Raw genomic sequence first — 26,886 nt, 5'->3', positions numbered from 1 at the left:
CGCGCGACATGAAATCCATTCCGCGCCAAATCCGCGCGATCCAGATCTAAATTCTAAGCAAATACACGTTAAATGTCAATTTTTGTATAACAATTTATTGAGCGTCTTCTCTAAAAGTTCTTTTTTTACAATTATTACTGATTTTAAATATGATTTAAAACTGCAACATATGTTTGTATCAAAATGCTAATAGGACTAATAAACCGGCAGTAAATATTACAACCCTTCTAAATGGCCTTATTCGCCACTAGAAGTACTGAATCTAAGGGAACAAGAACTAAACAGTCAAAACTATTTGCATAAGCACCGCTTTTTGGATTAGATGATGGCTTTGGCATGATTTGTTCCGTTATTATCAGTTTTTTGTTGTTGATAGAACTTTATAAAATTCTGTACAAGGTACGTTTATTACAAATGAATGTTAAGACCAGATTTGATCATAATTAATTAAAGATAAACGTGCCAAATATTAAAATATCTGGCAAAACCGCAATTTTCTTTAAGGTAATTAATAAGGCAGCTTTGTTGTAGTTATTGATCACAAGACAAACTTGCTTAGATATTAAGGAATTAGACAATGAAGCTCCGTTTTTACACAAAACTTCTGTGAAACAAATATTTGAATTCATATCAAGAAACAAATAATACAAAATCTAACATAGTTGCTCAAGCTCCGTTGATTTTTAAGTCAGAATCAAGCGTAAATTCCTTCAAAAATTCCAGAGGAATATTTTTAGAAATTTCAGAAGAAATTTCTTTGGAAATACGGCAGAATAATTTGCGTAAAGTCCAACAGAAATTAGTCCGTTATTTCTCTTTCAATTCTTGTAACAAGCTTTTCTAAAAATTCACGCAGTTTTTTTTTACCATTCTTACTGGAATTTCATTTAAAAACTCCGAGAACTCCTGTAGAAATTCATTTTTCGTGCGCCGATTCATCCCAAAGATTTCTGCGGGTCATCCTCCGGAAATTTTCATAGGAATGTTTGCCGAATTCCAACTGCCCTTGGATCTGCTGAAGTGCAGAAGTTGCTCCAAATTGTCTGTGGAAATTCTTCCGAGAACATCTGTGGGAATTTCTCCGAGTATTCTTACAAAAATTCCCCTGGGAAATTATTTTGTAATTCATTTGGGAATTTTGTCGTGAGTTCAAGTAAATTCTCCACAAATAACCTGCGGAATATCTTCAGAGCTTACTTGCAGAAATCCCTTCATGAATTCCTACGGAAATCGCTTTAGAAATTCTTGCAGAAATTGATTAGTGACTTCCTGCGGAAAAACTCCCGGTTCAATTTTTGAGCACTTATTAAAGAAATATCTGTGACCATCGCTATAACTCTTTTGTAAATTCAAGACGGCATTCTTTTCGATTTTCTATAGTCATTCCTGCGGTCACCGCTCCAGGAACCTCCTCCATATATATAATCTTTATAATTTTTCGGGTTTTTAATGCTGCAGAAATCCTCTTTACGCTGTGGAAATTTATTTGCAAGGAATTTATACAAGGATCATCATAGGGTCCTTGTGGAAATTTCTTTAGGAAGTTTCTTCGTTTTCTTTTGGTAATTCTGTAAAATACCGCCGGAGTTAACCGAAAATATCATAAAAAACCCGCCAGAGCCCAGAAATAACTTTTGAGAATCATCTTCTAATTTTTGATCGACTTTCTGCGGAAGAAATTATTAAAATGAAGCATCAGCATTAAATCACAGAACATTTTTATGTTTTCAATTGTTGTATAAACCTTCATTCGTACTAGATGAATGTTATAAAGGAAATATAAAATGTTCCAATATTATGAAAGAATTCCTAACGACTTTTGAAAAATGATATGCTGAGTGGTTCATCGTAAAAGAAACAACCAATCAGAAACTGACAAATATCTTGGAATTACAAAGAAATTGACAAGATGAAAATGGGTGCTCATGTCCTTCAATAGACATGGTTTATGTGCGTCGTGTTTTAGAATGGATTAAAATGACAACAAGTGGCGTATCTCTCCTCATAACATTTGTTTAAATGATGCTTGAGAGTGTAATGCATGCCATTAAATAAGGACTTGGACATATCCAAAAAATAATGTTAATAAACTTGAGACGTAAATTTGTTCGCAACAACATTTGGTAATGAAAATAAAGCCCATCTAGATAGGCATAAAAGTTTTTATGATAAAACTAATTTTCAAATAAACTTCCTAAGATTTTTTCTTAGCAATTTCCACCTAAAACTAAATCCGAGCCAAATCCACGCGAAATCCTAAAATCGTTATGTAAATCCGAGTCAAATCCGCGAAATTCGTGAAAATCGCGAAATCTGCGTAGTCGTAACAACCCTGTACTTAAGCGGGACAAAAACCCTTTGTCTCGAATACCAAAGGAACAGCGAAGCAGAAGCGCTCGTCGGCCGTGCTGACGCCGATTGGGCGGTCGACCTTCAGGACCGAAAGTCGGTAAGCGGGTTCATCTTCAAGGTGCATGGGTGCACCGTGTCGTGGAGCAGCAAAAAACCAATTCACCGTATCGTTGTCGTCAAGCGAAGCGGAGTATGTCGCTCTTAGTGCAGCAGCGACAGAGGCCGTATGGATCAGCGGCGTCTTGGAAGATCTGCATGTTGCTGCCAACCCGGTGACCATTTTCGAGGACAATCGTGGCTGTGTGTGCATGGCCAAAAACCTGGATAGCAAGAGTACCAAACACATCGACGTGAAACATCACTGGTCGAGAAAGGTACGCTGAACGTCGAATCCATTGGCACTCGTGATCAACTGAATGATCTGTTCACGAAGCCTCTGGAAGCCACCCAATTCCAACTGCTGACATCAAACCTAGGAACGTCGGATTGTGAAAAACAAAGTAACCCGGGTCTACCGAGATCCGCGTTAACCGTCGTTGGCAGGATATCAACAAACAGCCGAGCGTCGTCGTCGAGGTAGTCATAGCAACAAATAAACAATCAAAGGGTATAAAAAGGAAAATTTTCACCCATGCTAATTCAGTTCTATAGACGAATCCAAGTAAAAATAAGAAGAAGACACACGACGGTGTTAACTTTGACAGATCCTACAGCTCAGCATAGGGAGATCATTTTAAAATCGTTATAATAAATTCTAGACAAAATGTAATTAAAATCTGATTGATGTATGATACGGAAAAAGTTCCGAACTGTATGATAGATACATTTTTGGAAAATATTCAAAAAATTGAGATAAGCTTTCAAATATGTAATTCAGAACTTTTCCGTACCGTACATCAATCAGATTTTAATTACATTTTGTCTAGAATTTATTATAACCATTTTAAAATGATCTCCCTATGCTGAGCTGTAGGATCTGTCAAAGTTAACACCGTCGTGTCTTCTTCTTATTTTTACTTGGATTCGTCTATATCAACCAAGTAATAAGTTATTCCTAATAAACCTAGTTCTAACCGTGTTAAATCCGTGTTTCTCTGCTACAAGTCATACCTACAAGACTGCCTTATCTTGATACGTCGGTTTTTCTTCTTCCTATTACAAATACCGCGTGGTGATGATTTTTCCTCCAACGGAATACTCGGCTCCGCTTCACGAAAAAATAACCGAAAGAAGATATCCCGTACGAAGCACTTTAAAAACACAAAGATTTGCACTTTGCACTTCACACACGCTATGTTGAATTTTAAACCAATCGCCAGATGATGTTTAGGCCGTAAAAGGAACAATGCAAGATTATTTTCATGATTAAAGACTTTCTTTCCATGGAAATAACGCCGTCAATCCTTACAAAATATACATTTTTAAATCTTGAGAAGAACAGACACAAAATATTTACATGCTCCAGTTATTACTAATCTTCGTATACTCCAGACACCAATAGGCATTTTTAATTTCCCCACCCTCGGCTTTCAGCTGTGGAAACAAATTGGTGGGCAGAATTGGCTCCGAGCTCTGATAGAAAATGCTCTCCACCGTGCGGAACTTGCTCCGGCTAGTCATCCCAACCTTCCTGATATATGGACTGCTATTCTCCACCAGCTCAATAATCGTGTTGTTCAGAATCGGAATCTCCAGCTTGTCCGACTTCCTCGATCTCATTTCCTCGAAACTTACCGTTGGTCGCGAGAAATATTCCTCCGCCACCTGCGGATAGATGCTGGTCAGCTTGAGGTGCGATTCGATCGACAGAAGGTGCTCCAACAGCAAATGCACCTGGGCAAGTTTTCCGATCTTCATGTTGGCCTCGTCTGCGTTGAAATAGCTGTTGCGGATGGCGCCATCATCGTCATGTTCTTCGCTGGTGCCAGCCCGGGAGAGCATTGCCGTTTTACGGCTCTGCGACGAAGTGACCGGAACAGCTTCGTACATTGATTTTCGAACGCTGGACGCGCGGGACGCGTCTCTCGAATCGGACCCGCCTGTATTTCGACCGACCCGGTCGAGATCTAGGTTGCAAATTTTGCTCTCGTGGAAAATGATTTGATAGTCTTTGAAGATTTTTTCGAGACCGATTTCCAGCAGAAGCTCAAACGGTTCCGCACCAGTCAAAATCGGTATAGCCAGTCGGCCTTGGGCGATGGATTTGATCAACTGCGCCAGGCGATTGTTGTTGCTTGGGATATTCTGTTGGAACCATTATTAGTTCAATATTCTTCTTTTGATTTGTAGCTGCAAAGGTACTTACTGCTAAATTACTTCTGGATGCTATTTTGAAGATGAAAGTCAAAACGTCCTTCAAATCGTCGTAACAAGAGCAATCTACAACAAAACGCAAAATGTTATTAAATATTTTTTTCGCTGAAATACACTCCCAAAATATAAACTCACATTTAAGTACACTCCAAAGCCGATCGGTAACGTCCACTGCCGTTCTGGTTTTAACCCGTTCCACAATGGAATCAATTTGACCCAGCTTATAATCAGTTGACTCAACCACGCAGAATTCAGTCAGAATCTTGTGGGTCTTTTCCTTTATCACGCTAATATCCAACGATCCGACATAGCTTTCATCGTCCGCATTGGGCCGACCCTCGCTTCGTATCTGCAGTATCCGGTCCTTGATCGTCTCGAGGAAGTGCAACTGACTCCAGAAATATTCCGCCACCGATTGGGTCTCGTCTACCACAATCGACTGCCGCAGGACAATGTCCGCCTTCTGGTTGATGCAAAACGAAGGGTTCTGTGAGTGGGTTATCCACCGGAGTTTGATGCTTATATGCGACTGGATTTTGTACCATAATTCGATGCTCGTTTCCAGCTCCTTTGAAAATCCGGCAGCTTTGGCCTCATGGACCCTTTGTAGCCGGACCATCGTCAGCTGGCTCTCGGGAAAATATCCCAGAAGTTTGACCGCTCCTCGGACGAATTTCTTCTCACCTAAAATAAAAAGGTTCATTCAATAAAGAATATTAATGACAACAATTGATAAATGGTGTTCAAATAAGTTCTTACCATTTAGCTCAATTTGCATCAGCAAAGTTCGGTCCATGTCTTTCCCATCGCACAACGCCCACAACTGGCCACATCCTACCATCTGCTTTCCAAGCACTTCCTGCAGTATGGAACGTCCCTTTTCCACAGTTACCGGTCCAAAGCATTCCTCCTTCTCAAGCCACGGATTCGCCAGACTCAGCACCACTGCCTGATCAACGGACATATCCAGACTCTCCAGTTTTACCTCATCCTTCAGCGGTGACCCGGTCAGGTCCAGCCGGTTCTGCTGCACACTCTCACTCAATTTCGGACTCAGGTGATTCCCATCGGTCAGCATGGCACCGCTTCGGATCTCGTCCTGCTTGTAAATGAAGACAATCTTTCCATCGACGACATCCGCCACAGATTGGATGTACGTCGGGGCAGGAGCAAGTTGGAAATCAATAGATTCGTACGTGTCGCGGAGGAACGCATAAACGTTAGCTAAACTAGCTGTTTCAACAGGCATCTTTTAAGAAAATCTGGAAAAACTGTAAATTTCCTTGATCTGAAATAAGGTGTAACCAACAAGTTATCGAATGATTAATAAATTTTAATTATTTAAGTACAATATTACAGATTCCGGAATCGCGGACCGTTCGACCGTTGGCGTTGATGTTTTTGTTTGTTTCAAAATCATGACACAAAAGCGTCGAGACGCGGTGGCGCGCGATCAAAGCAGATCAAAGTTAATGTAAATACTGACAGGTAATGTCTTCTGTAAAACAAGCGAACCGCATTTAGGTCAACTATTTATCCAGGGGGGAGTAAGCCTGGCATCCACGAACAAATAGACTAACGCAAAATGAACTCCCCCAAGAAATTATGACGTTTGAGCGGGTCGCATAATGAACGCAAAATGAACTTTTGTTCGAGAAAACGACCCGCTCAAATGTCAAAATCCATCGGGTGAGTGAATTCGATGAACCCCTGCATAAGTCTATCAAGCCTACACTGAAAATAATGTTGAAGTAACAATAACCATGGAACAGCGCTTAAAATTACTGTACTACAAAAATTCCACACATTTTTATTGGCAAAAATCCATTAATTTAATTCATGGTTCTAATTAGTGCACACATAACCACTCTCCACGCGAAGTACAAATACACGGATAAAAATGAAAAAGCTAAATAGCTTATTATTTATTCATGAAATTTTTTTTCCAGATTTTAATGTTTCAAATGCTTATAAATTAATATTTCCAAATAATTTGTCAGAATATAAGCTTTTATTTGGTTTTCAGATATTCATTTTTAATCTTGTGACTTGGTGAGCAGATTTCGCTTTGAAAATGGCAGCTGCCAATAATCTTTCACTATGTTATACGAATATTAGCCGACATTTTAAAACGTTTTTGAAAATGAATGCTGCTCGCTACTCGTAATCATCAACGCCTTTGGCCATCGTAATAGTGAATATTTCGCCGACAACAGGAATTTTGGGAAACTTTTTCGCAGATTTATTTTGTTCCACCTGGTACATTGAGGTGAGTTTTTACTCCCACTGTTTTTTTTTATCGAAATACTGATCAGTTTATTTATTCTACAGATATTAATTGATTCACCATTCAGACCCCGCTAAGCAATCAACAAAAATAATGGCGAATACCACATCGTGCGGCACAAGGCGAGGCACGAGGTGCGGCAATGGAATTGTTTCGTCCGTACATTCGAAAGAGCCCGAAAATAAGATTTTCGCCGGAAAGTTTGCGGATAATCGCTCGCGCTTCGGTCACGAACCGTCGTCCTTCTGTTGTTTAATTCGTGGTGGAATAACCAAAAAGTTTAATTATTAACAGTTTTGATTAGGCATAAATAAATAATGAATATGTGAAACTCCCTCATGCTACTTTTTAATGTTGAAACCGAGGTTGACACGTCTTTGTTTCGTGAAGAGAAAATCTTTTGACCGAAAAAACAAGTTTTAATCTCTATTAGATAAAAAAGGTATAATCATTCCAAGGATTAAACTAAAAATATTCATTCATAGATTTTTGCAGAATTATGCAAAGCAATGAGTGGATAGATCGAATATGGTTTTAGATTAGAATTTAATCTTTTTAGCTTTTTTATTTTTATCCGTGTATAATCTATAATCAAATAAAATGTATGTGTGGTCTCTAATATGCAGTTATTGAATTTATGTGTGGGTACAAATTGCATATATTTGGGTCGCCAAATTGCAAAAATTTATGTGTGCGACAAATATATTCAATATAAAGAATTTTTTCGGTGTAGGGTAAAGTGCCCAATAGTGGACCCCCAACCAATAGTGGACCCTCCAGACATTTTTTTCATTATTACAGCACAATGGAAATATTTTGCTATGAAATTCCATCGGGAGAACCTACCTTAAAGGCTGCCTTACACCTCGGGAAAATTTTCCGCCGGAATTTGGTCCCCGTGCATTTTAAATGGGGCCGGGATTTTGATTTTCCATGCCCAAATCACGAAAACATCGCATATGCAAAAATACATGGGGAAAAAATCCGCGGACCAAATTCCCGAGGTGTGAGGCTACCTTAAGGCTACCTTACACCTCGGGAAAATTTTCCGCCGGAATTTGGTCCCCGTGTATTTTAAAGGGGGCCGGGATTTTGATTTTCCGTGTTCGAATTCCGAAAACATCGCATATGCAAAAATGCATGGGGAAAAAATCCGCAAACCAAATTCCCGAGGTGTGAGGCTACCTTTACAGTCCTATGATTTGATTACAATCATTGAAAATGCTCTGGAAAGTAAAATTAGTTGATTTTACAATTCTAAAAAATAAACACGAGAGTGTCCATTATAGGAATATTTTGGGGGTCCATAATAGGAAGAAGAACGTCCCGAAACGAAACATGAAAATCAAATGAAGTGTCGACTACAGGATAACAATTTCCTATTATGGACCCCAGGGGTCTACTATAGGGCAAATATAGTACAACTTTACAATGGTAATTTCAAAGAATAACGTCGAGGATTTGAGAGTGTTATGTATGTATCGTGACGAGGAGATGCAGAGCTTGATGTTAGATATCACGCAAAATTAATATTTTGACAATTTCCACTCCTTATGCAAGGAAGAGCAAAATTTCGCTACTAGGGGTCCACTATTAGGCATTTTACCCTATTTAAGTATGTTTTTGACATAAACGAAAACATATTTAAAATAAAAACACGTTTGTAAATTTTACTACACGCATGGTTAAAATAACAACATTATATGGTGAAGAAAATTTACAAAGCAAAGAACATTCTCAGGCCAACATCGAGAATGATATGGGTGGCAAATCAATTTAGCTGCGGATAATTAAGTACTAATCTGCTCAATCGAATACCTTGGGGATAATGGTGAGTATTTATTTAAGTTTAATGTGTTAAAGGAAACACTCGTGGCTGTTGAAGAATCTCATTATTATTCCTTGCATTTTTGTCTTACAGACTATCGTTCTATTCGTCACTGAAAGTGGTTCGTATGGATTCATACTGGCTCGGAATATTCATCAAGGAAGTGCAGGTTCTCAGGTATTACGAGAATCAAGAATGTAATGACCAAAGTGATCCGACGTAAGTGCCATACAAGTAACTGCTGTCGCTGAAAGATTCCTGTTGCTGCCGAAAACTTACACTGAGCTTAATTACCATCTAGATTTTATGTACATTGCTCATAGATTTTTGCAATCAAGCTTTGCAAATAAATTGTATTAATCTTGCACATAAAACAAATGCACATCTAATCTAATTCAATTTGCTTTTCCAACATAATCTAAATGCAGCTGCAAATATTATTCATGTGGTCTGCCAAATGTACTTAGTTTAGTTTTTTGTATTATTTAAAAAATAGGTTAACAAAAACACAATGTATTTAAATAAAAGTTTTTAAATATAATTTTCTGTTAGAGGAATAAAATCACACAATCGATGGTATTGCTCTTTTCACAATTGTTTAGCTTTCTGTGATAATCCTTGTCACCCCGTTTTCGAACTTCGCACTGTCAACCCGAATAAAAAGTACAATAAAAAAACAGTATCTTTTTTGTTACAATACGAAAGAATTAAATTGACAATAAAAATTAATGTGTATTTTACAATACAAATACAATACAATTTATTGTGGAGCACCATTAAATTTATTGTTATTGGAACTTTAACAATAAAAACATACACTACTAAAAATCCACACATATTTATTGGCAAAAATCCATAGATTTAACTTATGAAAATATCAACGCACACATAACCATTCTCCACGCGATCTACTAATAAAATATATCTCCAAATAAACTTTATGTGTGGTCTCGAATTAGCAATTATTTAATTTATGTGTGGTTCTATATCGATTATATTAGGGTGGAGCTATTGCAAAAATTTATATCGGCGACACATATATCTTATACAGATATTTTTAGCAGTGTAGGGTTGTTAGTTACCGTAACAGTAGGAAAATCCATTTTTTCTCATACATTTGGAAACCTAAAACAACAATTTCTATTGTTTTTGTATTGTCATAATTTTTTGATCAAAAAAATGAAATTTATTGTTGCATAATTGTTTTTCCAATTGAAATTATAATTTTATTGCGATATCAACTCCAAATTGTTGCCCGACAACATTTGACAACGTAATTATTTATTTTTGAGCGTCTTAGCGGAATTTCACAATTATAAGGTTAAAAAATTTCTATTTTTATTTACTTCTGCTTTTTTACTTAAGCTTTTGTATATCATTTCGTTTCTCAATTGAATCCCTAAAAGATTCCCTGTGGAATCCCCAAATAATTCCCTGCTGAATCTCCAAAAGAATCCATAAAATATTTCTTTCGAAATCCTCGTTTTTGATCTCGTTTGAATCAATTTCGGGGTGACTGGATAAAGTTTCCGGAGGATGTTGGTTAGGGGTAGATTGGTTTCGCTGAGATAAAGGTTGACGCGGAGATTTTTTCGTCGTCCATAATTATGGGGCTCAATGAAACGGGATGCTTGATGGATTTTTGAATGACGCGGAGCAAATTTGCTCGTATGTACCCGAGTGAGTTAAATTGGTTTCGAGTTAGTGATCTTCCAGGATTGACTTTTTTTTAAAAAGGTTCACCACAAATGGCTTCTTCGACCCCAAGCAATGTAACAGAATGCAATCATTCATGCAAGTACATAGTCTGTCGAACCAACCAGCAGAACCTGTCGACGGCAAAATAGACTTTCATCGTGAATCGACTTTCCTGCGAATTACAAATTCTTTGGCCCTATTGGTTTACCTCTTACACGAAGTTCCCATTTTTTCAAGTTTAGCATCAGCACATAAGCCCGAAACTTTGCTTCATTTGAACAGAGGATTCCTTTCAGCCCATATTTCAACCAAGTCAAGCCATATTTCAACGACTGCAGGCAGACACTTGTTCATGTTTTCCGTCTTGATCTTTTGGTCGAAAACGGACGGATCTTCGGCGACCAGCCTACCAGCACAACGGATATGGAATCTTGCACATTGTTTCACTAATCGCACCGCCCGAGCACAACTCCTGCTGCGTTGATACCCTTCCGAATGTTGCGCATCCAGTCCCAAACAAAATGGAACCAATAAATTGTGAATTCTCATCAGCAAATAACTCATCTCTCAATGTAACTCGAACGCAAAGAGAGACGAACTTCTTGAGTAATGATTTTGTGAGCTTCCCCCGGCTTCCTGCGACGTCACTTGAAATATACACTTTCTATGACTATGACTCTTTCATATAACGTTTCTTCTCAGAGGGCACATATGTTTGCACGTTTCCTGATAGTTGCTATTGGGCTACTAAATATTTCTGGTCCCTTCGATCGTGAACCGCACGTATTTCTCGTGAAATCGCTCCACTGCCACTCGATTTTGAGTTTTGCTTGAAACGCTTTTGGATTTCCTTAACCTGGGAGGACATTGCTTCATACACACCAATTTTTTTTCGCTGGAATCCAGCAAAATTTTGCTGGATTTTGCCGAGCTGTAAAACCAGCAATCCATCCAGCAAAATTTATTTTGCTGTTTTTCCAGCAAACGTGAAAATCATAAAAATGACAGGTACATTACTGTACTTTCAGCAATGTCAATAATAGTTTGCTGGACGGTCAGTAAAATCGCAGACAGACGTTCAAGTTCGACTCATTAACTTGTGTAAAAAACATGGCCGCCTGATTGCCAAGTAGCAATAAGCGAAGAGATGGCGCCACATGTCAAAGCAGAATTCGTTATTTGCTTTTCTGTTTTGCTTTTCGATTCCGTTAGAAACTTTTAGTTTCATGGATCTGCTCGATGGGACTCTTTTTAAAAATGCATGAAACACGACCACGCGCGCTGTTGATTTGTGTACATCACTGTTGAAAAATGGTACGATCAGCACGCCAGAGATAGTATTCGCTACTCAGGAGGGGTTATTTCATTTTTGATTTTTAGATTCTTTTTCATGTCCTACATTACTTGTTGGTTTTGCAATAAAAAATCTACGATTCTCGATCCAGACTCGGTTTTCGAAGTATAATCGCAAACAAAAAATCACGCGTATAAAAGGATCCAAAACAACCTAAGCAGAAGTTCCGAACACATGGTAACAGTTCACAATTTATATACGTAGCTCTGCAATCATTTACTCAAGGCATGAAATACAAGTAAAGTGATTCGCTTAGTTACATAGTAAAATTCGATTTTATAAAGCCATGCAGATAAAAATGCATTTTTGCAGCCGTGCGGAAAGATCTTTGCATTGAATGTTTCTGTTTTGCTTCCATTATTCGGTGAGTCGTAAACGCGGGTGAGGTAGAAGGCGATAAGGCAAAACGTCAGTTTTCATGTAGCAATAAGTTGTGTAGGCGGCGCTAGCATGCTATGCAATTCCAACGTATTTAGATATGAAAATTTACACAAGAAAATCGAATTCAAATGTATGAATATAAACGTCTGTCTGCGCTAAAACCAGAAACAAAATAATTTGCTGTTTTTCCAGCAATTTATTCTTATTAATATTCATATTATATCAGCACAACATGAATTAAAAAACGCAATTAATTAGTAATAATGAAAATGGGATAACTTTTCATGGTATATATCAGTTATGGTGATCAAGAAATAAAAATGTTGTATTGGATTTTTAAATCTGCTGCTGATTCATTTTTCATAAGAAAAAATAATTTTGGTTCACTCATATACATCGCTCTTTTTATTTAAAATACTTCCATCAAAATACAAATAAAAAGCACTAAGTCAAACGATAGATGGTTTGATAATGTTGAAAAAAGCCGTAGTCCAGCGTCCGAATCCATTTCCAATTATTAAATTATGCAAAAGCAGCGTAGTTTTATCACTGATGCATGACTTTAGTTTGACAGATAGCACGATTGCTGGATTTCCAGCAATAACATGACATTTGCTATTTTTGCTGGATTTCAGCAACCAAATTTATTGCTGATCATGCACCAGCAAACCGTTTTGCTGGAACAAGAAATGAAATTTTGGTGTGTATCTTTGGGTCGTACACTAATTACGTAAGCACTTAGAAGGAAGGGGTCTGTCATTTTCTTACTTTGCATATGAACAACCCAAGTAACACGGTTTGTTGTATGAGTGTAAAAATACATCTTTCGAACATATAGTATGTTACGTTTTGGTATGAAAAACTGCTTTGATTACTTTCACACGACCCAAACAGCGCAAAAATTATCGATATTTTCAACATCTTTCAGTTGCAACCTTGTTTTTGATTACACATTCACAAGACTAAACTTAAGTACTAAGGATGTTTTCAGTAACCGACTTTCAACATGGTTCTGTCAAATTGAATACCAAAATAAAAATGCTGACCAACACGTTCAAAGAAATAAATGTTATACAAAAAATGAATGAAAACAAGCATGCATGAAATGATGAACACCATTTTAATAATATTAATAAATATATACTAACTGAATAAATAAATCAAATTTGTTTCGAAGTCTCAGTCGAAACATTATATGCGGCTCATGTTTCATTGGCTAACTTTTCATTTTACTTCTCCTAAATTCATGCGCCATTGATTGGAGAAAAATATAACTACACAGCAAAAAAGATTGTAATATGCGTCGACGTAATCTTACAGATGTAACTGAAAATCTGATGTAAGAGCGATATTCGAATGCATATTTGTATATTTTTGAATGTAATATTACACCGCTTCGAAATTACACAGGTTCAAATTTAACAGTTTGCATTACGTTACTTCTGTGTTCTATTTATATGTCTAAATATTGAATATTACACTAAAACAGATGCAACCCATTCAGTCATAACCAAACGTGTACAATTACACAGTTTGAATGCCATATCACATTCGATAAGAATGCAATATTGAGTCTCGGCAACACTGCTCAGATTCTGATTTTTTGATCGATCGCCATTTTTTTAGTCGAGTTCACACACAACAGCCCGTGATGTTGTCATGCAAACTTTTCCGGGATTCCGCATTTGCACCCTTCCGACAATTAGAGGCTTCATGTCTGCTCCAGTACGGATGGAAAGTACTTCGCTGCTACTGGTAAGTATTCGTTCTTGTACGCCTTTATATCATGCATTGAACGTCTTTATATTTACTGTTTCAGATAAGGAACATTTTGTTCCGATCATCGTTCTTGCTGCGGGTCCTGCTCATTATTTATGGTTGATTTTCGACAGTCGTCGCAGCGTATCGACTGATCCGTGTGAAACTTCACGAGTCTGGGATTCTGTGAATACATATGACCATGTTTGCTACCTCGTCGCCATCATCATTTCCGGATTTTTATCAAGCATCATCAAACGTCAATCGAAGTAACGATCAACCGGCAGTTCTTTGCAATTGCCGCGGCTTCCTGATCATCCTCGAGCAATATAGATGTATACAATTTTGGATGGCCTATTCGATTGGCTGCCGGGAAATCTGTCAGTTGCAGTGCAACTTGCTCAGACGGTCGATTTCACCCACTAGAGTTCCAAGGTCGACACCTTTGCCTTCCTCAACTACTTCAGCAAAGCAAGTATTAAATTTATCTTTTATTCACCCTACTACCTAGTTGAACTTTTTCACAATTAAAAATATTAAGAATCCTGGCCATGATCAGCAGGTTTGATGTTATTGATGCGAGTTAGAGTTACATGAACATATTCATATGTGAATAATATCACAATGTAACACGTCAATATACCTCTATGACCCGGCCAGCGGAGCACCTGATTTCATGATTCGGCATATATTTGTTAGGTACTGCTCTTCAAATATAGATATACTTCCAGGGTTCAGCAGATAGTTTTCCGGAGGACATAGACTTACCTGTGTTATCTCCTTGGGTTCCAAATCCTACTGGTACTCTGAACGCAATCCTGCACACTTAGGAAAAGTTACCGAATTCTCAACAGCTGAACTTTCGGTAATGACTTCGGTAAACCAAAAGATTACCGAACGATTTGTAAAATGCAACGAAGAGCTGGAATGTCAAATTTACCGATTATTCGGCAACGTATTACCGAAGTATTGTAATTTTGAAATTTTCATGAATTGAACTGTGTTTTTTTCTGTTTTAAAAATTGATCAAAATGTTTTTCTTGTTTCATAATTTTTTATTCATTCTTCACAACTAAAAAACAAAAAGCTATAATTTACAGTACTTCGGTAATACGTTACCGAATAATCGGTAAATTTGACATTCCAGCTCTTCGTTGCATTTACAAATCGTTCGGTAATCTTTTTGGTTTACTGAAGTCATTACCGAAAGTTCATTGTTGAGAATTCGGTAAATGAATCACCGAATTCGGTAACTTTTCCTAAGTGTGTAGCTTTTTGTTTTTAGTTATGAAGAATGAATAAAAAATTATAGAAACAAGAAAACACATTATTTTGCTTATGCTTTGACTTTCAATCATGATTTATTTCATTATAAACAGTTTAATGCAAGGTTTCACATTTTGGTAGAAATTGGTTTGTAATGGAATACACAAAGCAGAATGTAGAGTCTCGCCAGCTGCTATCGGAGGGGCATCGTAGTCCTTCAAACGCCGGGATCATGGCGAGATCTATTTGATCGGAAGAATCAAGGAAGAATAGACATTTTGATGCCAGACGCCAGCCGCCAGAATGTATTCGGTAAACTAGAACCACCTGAAGAACGGAAGCCATTTTGCTTGAGGAGCTGCTATGAGCTGCTATCTGCACGGAGAAAGCAAAAAGGCATGAACAAAATATATGGTCTTTATTTCGTTAGAAATAATAATTTACTCACCCAAACTACTGGTTCCATTAATTTGAAAGCACGAATTTTCAAGTAACAGCTGGGGAAGAATGCAAGAAGGAAAAATGTATCCTACCAGCAAGCACGCGGACATGAATCACGTTGAACTTTGAGTTTGACGTTTTACATTACCGAAAGGTCAGCATCGGTGAACAAAATACCGATTAATCGGTGTTATTTTAGTTTTACCATATTTCCGGTGAAAATGGTGACAGATAACGCCGTTTCCGAACTTCAGCTAAATGTACGTCAACACAGGTCAAATCACCGAAATATATGAAATTTGTAGAATTACCGGAAAGTTTTGTTAGTTTAATTTACCGAAATCTCGAACTCTTTCTAAGTGTGTGAGATTCACAAACTGATCCCTTCTGGAAAATATGAAGGAATCCTTCTAGAATTTTCAACAAAATCCTTCTGGGATTCTGAACATAGTTGTATTAGGATTGCGATTGGAATCTGGCAGGTACTCCGATTTTTTCTACAATGCTGATGTCTACAAGTTTTACATGAAAACTTTTTAGGATTTTAAACAGAATCCTCCTGGAAATTGAAACGATTTCGGATGCCACAATGTTTTTTTTGTAATCCGAACGGAAACCTGTTGTTAATACTTCAGGGCTTCTGACGGGAATCCTTCTCGGATTGAGACAGGAGCTCATCTGGGATTCTGAAGAGAATTTTTGGTTTCTGACGGAAATATTTCAAGGATTCGGACAGGAATATTTTAAGGTTTCGGACAGGAATTTTTCAATGATTTCGACGGGAATCCTTTTCGCATTCCAACAGAAATCCTTCGAGAATTCCGAGAATTCAGAAGTTCCAAGAAGAATCCTTCAGAGGCATCGACGACAATCTTTCAGGGATAACGACGAGAATATTTCAGAGATTCCGACGAAAACCATTCAGAGATTTCGATGGCAATCCTTCAGAGATTCCGACGGGAATTTTTCAGGGATTTCAACGGGAATCTTTTAGGGATTTCAACAAGAATCGTTCAGGAATACCGTCGGGAACTCTTCAGGAATTTTGACGGGAATCGTTCAGAGAATTCGATGGTAATTCTTCAAGGACTCCGACGAAAATCCTTCAGGGATTCCGATGGAGATTCCGACGGAAACCCTTCAAGGATTTTGACGGGACTTCTTCAGAGATTCCAAAAGAAATTCTTTAGGAATACCGACTGGAAATCTTGTTAATTCCGATGTTAATCCTTCGGAAGACTTTCAGGGATTTCGATGGAAATCTCTCAGGGATTCCGACGGGATATTGACGGGAATGCTTAACCCGTTTCGGTCTGACCTAGAAATCAAAATTGAAATAACCCGTGTAGGCTCATTTTTCGTCCGATTGCCATGAAATTCTCAGGGAAGAAGCGTCATCATGTCTATTTTTTGATGACTTGATTTGACCATGGTGCCAATCCGGCCGGATTTATTAAGGGGGGGTCCTGGGTCAGATGCAGTCAAAAACGGGTCATTTTTTTTAAACCATTGATAAATGAACGAAAGTGACCAGAATGCTGATGCAAACGTGGTCAATCATCATTGACCAGCATCAGAAGTTAGTTTTGATACATTTGAATCACCAGGACAGGAACCTGGTTCCCTGGGGCGGTGGACACTTTTCAAGTGGACACAACCCAGTCTTGCGACATATCAAGCTTCATGGTTTTGAAAGAGAATCCTAATAGATGAGTTTTTGGAAGGTTTTGGACACATTGGCCACATCCGGAAGTGTACCCGGGATCCTGGTTCCCTCAAGAAAGTGGACAAATCTCGATTAGCACCGAAACCCATCTTGCGACATATCAAATCCCATGATTTTGAAATACAAGCTCAATAGATGAGTTTTTGAGAGGTTTTGGACACAGTGGCCACGTTCGGATGCGTTCCCGGGAGCCTGGTTCCCTCAGGAAAGTGGACAAATTTTGATTAGCACCGAAACCCATCTTGCGACATATCAAACTCCATGATTTTGAAAGACACGCACAACACATGATTTTTTGAGAGGTTTTGGACACATTGGCCTCGTTCGTAAGTGTTCCCGAGAGCCTGGTTCCCTCAGGGAAGCGGACAAATTTCGATTAGCACCGAAACCCATCTTGTGACATATCAAACTCCATGATTTTGGAAGACAAGCTCAATAGATGAGTTCTTAAGAAGTTTTGGACACATTGGCCACATCCGGAAGTGTTCCCGGGAACCTGGTTCCCTCAAGGAAGTGGACAAATTTCGATTAGCACCGAAACCCATCTTGCGACACAAACTCCATAATTTTGAAAGACAAGCTCAATAGATGGTTTTTTTTAGAGATTTTGGACACATTGGCCACATCCGGAAATGTTCCCGGGAACCTGATTCCCTCAAGGAAGTGGAAAAATTTCGATTAGCACCGAAACCCATCTTGCGACATATCAAACTCCATGATTTTGAAAGACAAGCACAATACATGATTTTTTGAGAGATTTTGGACACATTGGTCACGTCCGAAAGTGTTCCCGGGAGCCTGGTTCCCTCAGGAAAGTAACAAATTTTGATTAGCACAGAAACCCATCTTGCGAAACATCAAACTCCATGATTTTGAAAGACAAGCTCAATAGATGGGTTTTTTTTAGAGATTTTGGACACATTGGCCACGTTCGGAAGTGTTCCCGGGAGCCTGGTTCCCTCAAGAAAGTGGACAAATCCCGCCTAGCACCAAAACTCATGTCGCGACATGTCAAACTCCATGATTTTGGAAGACAAGCTCAATAGATGAATTTTTGAGAGATTTTGGACACATTGGCCACGTCCGGAAGTGTTCCCGGGAGCCTGGTTTCCTCGGGGAAGCGAACAAATTTCGATTAGCGTCGGAACCCATCTTGCGGTATGCCAAACTCTGAGAGGTTTTGGACACATTGGCCACATCCGGAAGTAATCCCGGGAACCTGATTCCCTCAAGAAAATGGACAAATCTTGCCTAGCACAAAAACCCTTGCGACATATCAAACTCCATGATTTTGAAAGACAAGCTCAATAAATGAGTTTCTGAGATGTTTTGGACACATTGGCCACGTTTGGAAGTGTTCCCGGGAACCTGGTTCTCTCAGAGAAGTGGACAAATTTTGATTAGCACCGAAACCCATCTTGCGACATATCATACTCCATGATTATGAAAGACAAATTGAATACATGATTTTTTTTTTGAGATTTTGGACACATTGGCCACGACTGGAAGTGTTCTTGGGAACCTGGTTCCCTCAAGAAAGTAAACAAATTTAGATTAGTACCGAAACTCATCTTGTGACGTAACAAACTCCATGATTTTGATGGTCAAGCAAAATAATGAAGTTAGATATGTCGTAAGATGGGTTTTGGAGCCAATCGAAATTTGACCGCTTCGCTGAGAGAAACAGGTGTCGTATACGCACTCGACTCAGCCCCTGGGAACACTCCCGGACGCGGCCAGTGTGTCCAAAATCTCTCAAAAAATCATGTATTGTGCTTGTCTTTCAAAATCGTGGAGTTGGACATGCCCCAAAATAGGTTTCGGTGCTAATCGAAATTTATCCGGTCCCCTGAGGGAATCAGGCTCCCGGGAACACTTCCGGATGTGATCAATGTGTCCAAAACCTCTCAAAAACTCATCTATTGAGCTTGTCTTTCAAAATCATGGAGTTTGATGGGTCGCAAGATGGGTTTCGATGCTAATCAAAATTTGTCCACTTGCCTGAGGGAACCAGGCTCTCGGGAACACTTCCGGACGTTACCAGTGTGTCCAAAAGCTCTCAAAAATTCATATATTTTGCTTGTCTTTTAAAATCATGGAGTTTGACATGCCGCAATACTTCGGTGCTAATCGAAATTTGTCCGGTCCCCTGAGGAAATCAGGCGCCCAAGAACACTTCCGGACGTGGCCAATGGGCTCAAAACCTCTCAAAATTTCATCTATTGAGCTTGTTTTTCAAAATCATGGAGTTTGATGTATCGCAAGATGGGTTTTGGTGCTAGGCAAGATTTGTCCACTTTCTTGGGGGAACCAAATTCCCGGGAACACTTCCGGATGTGGTCAATCTGTCCAAAACCTCTCAAAAACTCATCAATTGAGCTTGTCTTTCAAAATCATGGAGTTTTTTTTATGTCGCAAGATGGGTTTCGGTGCTAATCAAAATTTGTCCACTTCCCTGAGGGAACCAGGCTCCCGGGAACACTTCCGGACGTGACCAATGTCCAAAATCTCTCAAAAATTCATGTATTGTGCTTGTTTTTCAAAATCATGGAGTTTGATGTATCGCAAGATGGGTTTTGGTGCTAGGCAAGATTTGTCCACTTTCTTGGAGGAACCAAATTTCCGGGAACACTTCCGGACGTGGCCAATGTGTCCAAAACCTCTCAAAAACTCATCTATTGAGCTTGTCTTTCAAAATCATGGAGTTTGATATGTCGCAAGATGGGTTTCGGTGCTAATCGAAATTTGTCCACTTCCTTGAGGGAACCAGGATCCCGGGAACACTTCCGGATGTGGCCAATGTGTCCAAAACCTCCCAAAAACTCATCTATTAGGATTCTCTTCCCGGAGACGAGCCAGCCTCGGGCTGAAAGTCTCCTTAATAAAGACACAAAAAAAAAGGATTCTCTTCCAAAACCATGAAGTTTGATATGTCGCAAGACTGGGTTGTGTCCACTTGAAAAGTATCCACCGCCCCAGGGATACCCCAGGGAACCAGGTTCCCGGAACATCCGGGACAATGTCCTGGTCATTCAAATATATCAAAACTAACTTCTGATGCTGGTCAATGATGATTGAGCACGTTTGCATCAGTATTCTGGTCACTTTTGTTCATTTATCAATGGTTTTTAAAAAATGACCCGTTTTTGACTGCATCTGACCCAGGACCCCCCCTTAATAAATCCGGCCGGATTGGCACCATGGTCAAATCAAACCATGTACCAGGGTTAAGGAATTTTGACGGGAATCTTTCAGGGATTCCTATTGAAATCCTTCAGGGATTCTGACGGAAATTCTTCATGAATTCCGACGAAAATCCTTCCGAACTTGCAAAGAATCCCGATGGGAATACTTCTGAGATTCCGATGGGAATACATCAAGAATTCTGGCAGAAATATTCCAGGTATTCGGATGGCAATCCTTCAGAAATTCAGATATGAATGCTTCATATATTCCTATAGGAGTTCTTCAGATGCTCGGACGGAAATTCTTCAAGGATCCCGACGAGAATCTTCCAGGGATTCCAACGGGAATATTCCAGAGATTCCGACGGAAATCCTACGGGAATAGTTCAGGGATCCAGACAGGAATTCTTCAGGGGCTCCAACGGGAATCCTTCTGAGCTTCCGAAGGGAATCCTTCAGGGATTCCGACGGGGATCCTTCAGTGTTTCCGACGAGAATACTTCAGGAATACCGACATGAATCCTTCAGAGATTCCGATGGGAATACATCACAGATTCCAACGGGAATATTTCGACGGGAATACTCAAGGGGTTTCGACAGGAATATTATATTTTAGAGATTTGGACGGGAATTGTTTAGGGATTCTGATGGTAATCCTTCAGAAATTCCGGCTGGAGTTCTTCAGAGATTTCGAAGGCATCCCTTAGGGATTTCGACGAGAATCCTTTAGGGATTTGGACGAGAATCCTTCAGGAATACCGAATAAAACCTTCCAGAGATTCCGACAGGAATCATTAGGGATTTCGACAGGTATTCTTTAGGGGCTCCAACGGGAAACTATCAGAGGTTCCGACGGGAATCCTTTGGAGATTCCGAAGAAATTTCTCGAGGATACCGACAAAAACCCTTCAGGGATTCCAACGGAAATCCTTCAGGGATTTCTACAGAAATCCTCCAGAGATTCCGAAGGAAATTCTTCAGGGATTTCGACGGAAATCTTTTAGGGATTCCAAGGGGAATCCTTCAGGAATACCGACGGAAACCCTTCAGGGATTCTGACCGTACTCCTCCAAGGATTCCGACGGGAATCCTTCAGGAATTTCGAAGAAATTCTTCAGGGATTCCGACGGTTTTTTTTAGGAATTTTGACGGGAATTTTTCAGAGATTCCGATGGAAATCCTTCAGGGCTTATGGGAATACATAAAGGATTCCGGGATTCGAATAGCAATCCTTTAGAAATTCTGATAAGAATCGTTCAAAGATTCCTTCTGGAATGCTTCAGATATTCCGACGGGAATCATTAGGGATCCGGACAGGAATTCTTCCGGGGCTCCGACGGGAATCCTTCAGAGGTTCCGATGCAAATCCATCATGGATTCCGACGAGGATACTTCAGAAATCCCGAAGAAATTCTTCGGGGATGCCGACAGGAATCCGTTAGACATACCGACGAAAACCCTTCAGGAATTCCGACGGAAATCGGGAATTCTAAGAGGAGCGTCTGAAGCAATGTTTGGAGAAATTCCAGAAGGAACTTCTGGATCAAATCTGGTGAGAGCTGTAGGAACAATTCCAGAATGAACTCCTGAAGGAATTCCAAGAGAACTGCTGAAACAAATTTCAGTGGGTACTCCGGGATCAATTCCAATTAGAGCTCCTGAAGCAATTCGAAGGGAAACTACTCCTGGATCGATTCCAAGGAAAATTCCTGAAGGAATTCTAAGAGAACTGTTGAAGCAATTCCAACTTCTGGAGCAATTTTGATTAGAACTTTTGGAGAAACTTCAGAAGGAACTCCTGATCACTTCTAGTGATAGCTGCTGGGATAATTCCAGAAAGAACTCCTGAATGAATTCCAAGGGAACTGCTGAAGCAATTCCAGTGGGAACTCTAGAGTCCGAGATCAATTCCAGTGAGAGCTGCTAGAGCAATTTCAGAAGGAAGTCCAGGGGCAATTCCTAGAGGAACTTAGAGAACAATTTTAAGAGGAACTCCTGGAGCAATTCCAAACGGAAGTCTTGGAGGAGTTCGAAAAGAACTGTTGAAGGAATTTCAAGAGAAACTTCTGGAGGAAATCTAAGAGAACTGTAGAAGCAATTTCAGGAGGAACTCCTGGAGTAATTCCATTAAGAGCTTCTGGGGAAATTACAAGATGAACTTCTGAAAGAATTCTAAAAGAATGGCTGAACCAGTGGGAACTCCTGGTTCAATTCCAAGGGGATTTCTGGGAGTAATTCTATTGATAGCAGCTGGATCGATTCCAGAAAGAACTTCTGGGTGAATACTAAGAGAACTGCTGAAGGAATTCCAGTGGTGACTCCTGGATCAGTTTCAGTAAGAGCTGCTGGAGCAATTTCAGAAGAAAGTACTGGAGCAATTCCAACATTAACTCATGGAGCAATTCCAAGGGAAACTCCTTGAGGAATTATAGTGGAAACCCCTGGATTAATTCCAGTTTGAATTCCTGAAGCAATTCCAAGGGGAATTCCGAAAGGAATTCAAAAAGATCATCTGAAGCAATTCCAGTGGGAACTCCTGGATTAATCCCAAGGGGAACTCCTGAAGTAATTTAAGGCGGACTCCTGGAGAAATTCTAAGAGAACTGCTGAAGCAATTCTACTGGGATTTTTGGATCAATGGACCTCCTGGAGCAATTCCAAAAGGAACTTCTGGAGGAATTCTAAAGAAACTGTTGAAGCAATTCCAAAGGAAACTCCTGGGGGAATTCTAAGAGCAATTTTGATAGGAACATCTTGAGCAATTCCAGAAGGAACTCCTGGATCAATTCCAGTGAGAGCTGCTGGAGCAATTTCAGAAGAAAGTCCTGGAGGAGTTCTAAGAGAAATGCTGAAGCAATTCTAGAAGAAACTTCTGGAGCAATTCCTAGAGGAAGTCATGGAACGATTTTAAGGGGAACTCTTCAAGAAATTCGAAAAGAACTGTTGAAGCTATTTCATATTTGATTTGAACTTCTTTAGCAATTCCAGAAGGAACTCCTGGATCAAATCTAGTGAGAGCTCCTGTGGAAATTACAAGGGGACTCCTGGACGAATTCTTGAAGGAGTTGCTAAAGCCGTTCCAATGGGAACTCCTGGATCAATTCCAAGGGGAACTTCTGGAGCAATTCTAGTGAGAGCTGCTGGAGCGATTCCAGAAATAATTGGAGGAATTCTAATAGAACTGCTGAAGCAATTCCAGTGGGAATTCCTCGATCACTTCCAGTGAGAGCTGCTAGAGCAATTTCAGAAGAAATTCCTGGGGGAGTTCTTAGAGAAATGCTGAAGCAATTCCAGAAGGAACTCCTGGAGCAATTTCTAGAGGAACTTATGGAACAATTTAATTTACCTCCTGGAGCAATTCCAAACGGAAGTCTTGGAGGAGTTCGAAAAGAACTGTTGAAGTAATTTCGAGAGAAACTTCTGAAGGAATCTTAAGAAAACTGTAGAAGCAATTTCATGAGGAGCTCCTGGAGCAATTTCGAAATGAACTTCTTTAGCAGTTCCAGAAGGAACTACTGGATGATTTCCAGTGAACGCTGGGGAAATAACAAGATGAACTTCTGGAGGAAGATGGCGGTATGGTGATGGACCTGGGAGAACGCGCGCAGGACATAATTTTACCGGCTCCGAATCTCCAGGAAATCCAAGAGGAATTTGGCCGGCTGAAGAACAACAAAGCCCCTTGGGCTGACCAACTACCAGTAGAACTATTTAAACACGGTGGTGAGGCACTGGCTAGAGCGCTACACTGGGTCATTACCAAGATTTGGGAGGAGGAAGTTTTGCCGCAGGAGTGGATGGAAGGTGTCGTGTGTCCCATCTACAAAAAGGGCGATAAGCTGGATTGTAGCAACTACCGCGCAATCACATTGCTGAACGCCGCCTACGAGGTACTCTCCCAAATTTTATGCCGTCGACTAGCACCAACTGCAAGGGAGTTCGTGGGGCAGTACCAGGCGGGTTTTATGGGCGAACGCTCTACCACGGACCAGGTGTTCGCCATTCGCCAAGTACTGCAGAAATGCCGCGAATACAACGTGCCCACACATCATCTATTCATCGACTTCAAAGCCGCATATGATACAACCGATCGGGACTAGCTATGGCAGCTAATGCACGAACACGGTTTTCCGGATAAACTGACACGGTTGATCAAAGCGACGTTGGATCGGGTGATGTGCGTAATTCGAGTTTCAGGGGCATTCTCGAGTCCCTTCGAAACCCGCGGAGGGTTTCGGCAAGGTGTTGGTCTTTCGTGTCTGCTATTCAACATCGCTTTAGAAGGGGTAATACGAAGAGCAGGGACTAACACGAGTGGTACAAATTTAAATAAGTCCGTCCAGTTATTTGGCTTCGCCGACGACATAGATATTATGGCACGTAACTTTGAGAAGATGGAGGAAGCCTACATCAGACTGAAGAGGGAAGCCAAGCGGATCGGACTAGTCATCAACACGTCGAAGACACAGTACATGATAGGAAGAGGTTCAAGAAAAGACAATGTGAGCCACCCACCGCGAGTTTGCATCGGTAATGACGAAATCGAGGTGGTAGAAGAATTTGTGTACTTGGGCTCACTGGTGACTGCCGAAAATGACACCAGCAGAGAAATTCGGAGACGCATAGTGACTGGAAATCGTACGTACTTTGGACTCCGCAAGACGCTCCGATGGAATAGAGTTCCCCGCCGTACCAAACAGACAAACTACAAACGCTCATTAAACCGGTAGTCCCCTACGGATACGAGACCTGAACGACGCTCGTGGAGGACCAACGCGCACTTGGAGTTTTCGAAAGGAAAGTGCTGCGTACCATCTATGGTGGGGTGCAGATGGCGGACGGTACGTGAAGGAGGCGAATAAACCACGAGTTGCATCAGCTGTTGGGAGAACCATCCATCGTTCAGACCGCGAAAATCGAAAGACTGCAGTGGGCCTGTCACGTAGTAAAACGTCAGACAGTAACGCGGTGAAAATGGTTCTCGATGGGTATCCGACGGGCACAAGAAGGTGAGGTGCGCAGCGAGCAAGTTGGATCGATCAGGTGGAAGATGACTTGCGGACCCTCCGTAGACTGCGTGGTTGGCGACGTGTAGCCATGGACCGAGCCGAATGGAGAAGACTCTTATATACCGCACAGGCCACTTCGGCCTTAGTCTGAATAAATAAATAATAATAACTTCTGGAGGAATTCTGAAAGAACTGCTGAAGCAATTCCAGTTAGAACTCCTGGATCAATTCCAAGGGAAACAACTGGAGCAATTCTATTGAGAGCTGCTGGAGCGATTCCAGAAAGAATTCCTGGATGAATTCTAAGAGAACTGCTGAAGCAATTCCAGTGGAAACTCCTGGATCAATTTCAATGAGAACTGCAGGAGCAATTTAAGAAGAATGTCCTGGAGGAATTCTAGGCGTACTGCTAAAGCAACTCCAGAAAGAACTCTTGGAGTAATTCATACATTAACTCATGGAGCAATTCCAAGGGGAACCCTTGGAGGAATTCTAAGAGAACTGTTGAAGCAACTTCAAGAGGAACTCCTGAAGTAATTTTCATAGGAACTTCTGAAGCAATTCCAGTGGGAGCTCTTGAATCAATTCCTGTGAGAGCTCCTGGAGCAATTCCAGCAGTGACTCATGGATCAATTCCAACAGGAGCCTCTGGAGCAATTTCAGTTTGAACTCCTGCAGAAATTCCAGTGGGAACTTTTGGAGGAATTCTAAAAGAACTGTTTAAGAAATTCCAAGAGGAACGCTTAGAGAAATTCCAGTAGGAACTTCTGTAGCAATCCCAGAGGAAACTCCTGGAGCAATTCCAGCAGGAACCTTTAATGGGCAAGCCAGAGTAAACGCGACGTGCGATGCGACGCGACAGTGCAATTTGACAGCCTGTTGTTGATAATGATTGTTATTCTTTTACGTCGCATGTCGCGTTTACTCTGGCTTCCCCTAAATCAAATCCAGAAGGAACTGCAGGAGCAACTTCTTGAGCATTTTCAGAAGGCACTCGTGGAGTGATTCCGCCAGGAGGAATTCCAGTAGGAACTGCTCGAAGAATAATCTTTATCTGGTGGAAGCTTGTAGCCTCAATTGGCAATCAAATAAATGTCATTGCTTCTCACTTGTTATTATAACTTTGTTTTTTTTTTTCGTTTTCAGCATCTGAATTCTTCCAAGACCATCGTCTTACGCACTTCTCGGTAACTCGCCTGGAACTGGCCTGCGATTTTCAATTAGCCGGCTCATCTACCGCAGTGCTTGCACCATAAAATATGTAAAAATGCTATATATTAATATTAAA

At 40.3% G+C, this 26,886-nt stretch overlaps 1 protein-coding gene across 3 annotated transcripts; it reads right to left on the bottom strand.

Moving 5' to 3' along the window:
• Positions 1-3,753: 3,753 nt before the first annotated feature.
• Positions 3,754-6,150, bottom strand: LOC134202683 (protein zwilch-like). Of its 3 annotated transcripts, none has more exons than XM_062677701.1 (5): positions 6,015-6,150; positions 5,425-5,953; positions 4,801-5,349; positions 4,658-4,731; positions 3,754-4,596 (listed from the first exon to the last, which is right to left on the bottom strand). In XM_062677701.1, exons 2-5 carry the CDS (start codon positions 5,912-5,914, stop codon positions 3,805-3,807), a joined length of 1,905 nt encoding a protein of 634 aa, XP_062533685.1. In that variant the 5' UTR covers positions 5,915-5,953; positions 6,015-6,150; the 3' UTR covers positions 3,754-3,804. The 3 variants fall into 3 exon arrangements, with proteins under 3 accessions (XP_062533685.1, XP_062533684.1, XP_062533686.1); XM_062677700.1 differs by having other exon boundaries at positions 6,023-6,134; XM_062677702.1 differs by having other exon boundaries at positions 5,425-5,927; positions 6,015-6,100.
• Positions 6,151-26,886: the final 20,736 nt, after the last annotated feature.

The sequence above is a fragment of the Armigeres subalbatus genome, unplaced genomic scaffold (genome assembly GCF_024139115.2).
Source record: "Armigeres subalbatus isolate Guangzhou_Male unplaced genomic scaffold, GZ_Asu_2 Contig1345, whole genome shotgun sequence".
NCBI classification, from domain to species: Eukaryota; Metazoa; Arthropoda; class Insecta; order Diptera; family Culicidae; genus Armigeres; species Armigeres subalbatus.
The sequence above is the reverse complement of the archived record's forward strand: the minus strand, read 5'-3'. Positions and strand labels throughout refer to the sequence as shown.